At 41.7% G+C, this 1,513-nt stretch overlaps 1 protein-coding gene across 1 annotated transcript; it reads left to right on the top strand.

Moving 5' to 3' along the window:
* The first annotated feature begins 314 nt into the window (after positions 1 to 314).
* Positions 315 to 1,241, top strand: LOC138262372 (olfactory receptor 5V1-like). The gene has a single exon (XM_069212270.1). It carries the CDS (start codon positions 321 to 323, stop codon positions 1,239 to 1,241), a length of 921 nt encoding a protein of 306 aa, XP_069068371.1. The 5' UTR covers positions 315 to 320.
* Positions 1,242 to 1,513: the final 272 nt, after the last annotated feature.

The raw sequence follows: 1,513 nt of genomic DNA, 5'->3' as shown, positions 1-1,513 counted from the left end.
ATGAGTACTAGTAAAACTGACACAAATGTAAGCACTACATATCATGCTATTACAAGGTGCATTTAATATGTTTGTTCTTTTGGGGAATACAGGCAGTTTGGTGTCTTCATACAACTAAACTGTTTTTTGAATAACGCTGCCTCTTATCATCATTTCGTGTGGCCCACAGCAGTTCTCTACACTGTTTGTGTGAATGCTATTTTGTATGCACACAAATAATATTTGCAATTGCTTCATGTGTTTTGGTTCCATCTAAAGCAACAAAGACACTTTTCTAATAACTCTTCCTTCGAAACTTTCAGACCACAAAAAATCAAAGGATGAATGGGAAAAATCGATCATCGGTGACAGAGTTCGTTTTGTTGGGGCTTTCTGACCGCCCAGAGCAGCAGTCCCTACTATTTACATCTTTTTTATTCATATACCTTCTGGCGCTATTTGGAAACGTGCTTATAATGATGGTGATTGCCCTGAGTCCACAGCTGCACCACCCCATGTATCTTTTTATTAGCGCTTTGAACACTGTGGACATTGGCCTCATCTCAGCCACTGTCCCCAAGATGCTCACCAACATCTACACCAGCAAAAAGTCAATTTCCTACACGGACTGCATTGCCCAGCTGTTATTCTTTGTTTTTTTTGCAACTGCTGAGTGTGTGCTTTTGGCGGTGATGGCTTATGATCGCTATGTTGCCATCTGCTTTCCGCTTCGCTATCCAGTAATTATGAAGACTTGCGTTTGTCTTTGGATGGTGACCTCTGCTTTTGTAGTAAGCTTCCTGCATGCACTGTTGCACACGCTCTTGCTTGCGGGCCTCCCTTTCTGTGGACCTAACCAAATTCTCCACTACTTCTGTGACATTGCTGCTCTGCTCAAGTTGTCCTGTGTGAGGACGTCTACCAATGAACTTATCATCTTCACCGAAGGTTCCCTTGTTGTGATGCTCCCCTTCTCGGCCGTACTGTTTTCCTACGTGTGCATTGTGGTGGCCATCCTGAAAATACACTCCACAGAAGGACGGCACCGGGCTTTCTCCACGTGTTCCTCACACCTCACCGTGGTTATCTTGTTCTATGGTACTCTTGTATTTATGTACTTCCGACCCTCGTCCAGTTACTCCCTGAGCCAGGAGAAATTTGTGACTGTCATGTATAATGTTCTAGCACCAACACTCAACCCTTTCATCTACAGTCTCAGGAATAGTGAAGTTAAAAATTCATTGAGAAAGTTAACTTCTTGAGGAATGTTGATATGATCAGTTAGACAGGTTTGACTTAGAGTGAGACTTTTGTGTATCTCATATATCATACTGTTTGCATATTTATTTACTTGTACATAGGGTCCGATTTACTAAGATTTCTGCAGATTTCGATTTTTGGTGAGTAGAATGTTGTTTCTCTTGTGCAGCATAAAATGCAAATACCTTCAAATAACTGCCCACTGTGAATGAATGAGCGAGAGAATTATTTTCTGGTATGATGCAGAGTGAACAAACTTGCTTTTAGGGAGAAT

This window comes from Pleurodeles waltl, chromosome 10, assembly GCF_031143425.1.
Source record: "Pleurodeles waltl isolate 20211129_DDA chromosome 10, aPleWal1.hap1.20221129, whole genome shotgun sequence".
Classification (NCBI taxonomy): Eukaryota; Metazoa; Chordata; class Amphibia; order Caudata; family Salamandridae; genus Pleurodeles; species Pleurodeles waltl.
This window is presented reverse-complemented; position numbering and strand designations above follow the sequence as displayed.

What these genes read in the sequence shown, in the direction of transcription:
- LOC138262372 (XM_069212270.1), top strand. Translation starts at nt 321, where the DNA reads ATGAATGGGAAAAATCGATCATCGGTGACAGAGTTCGTTTTGTTGGGG.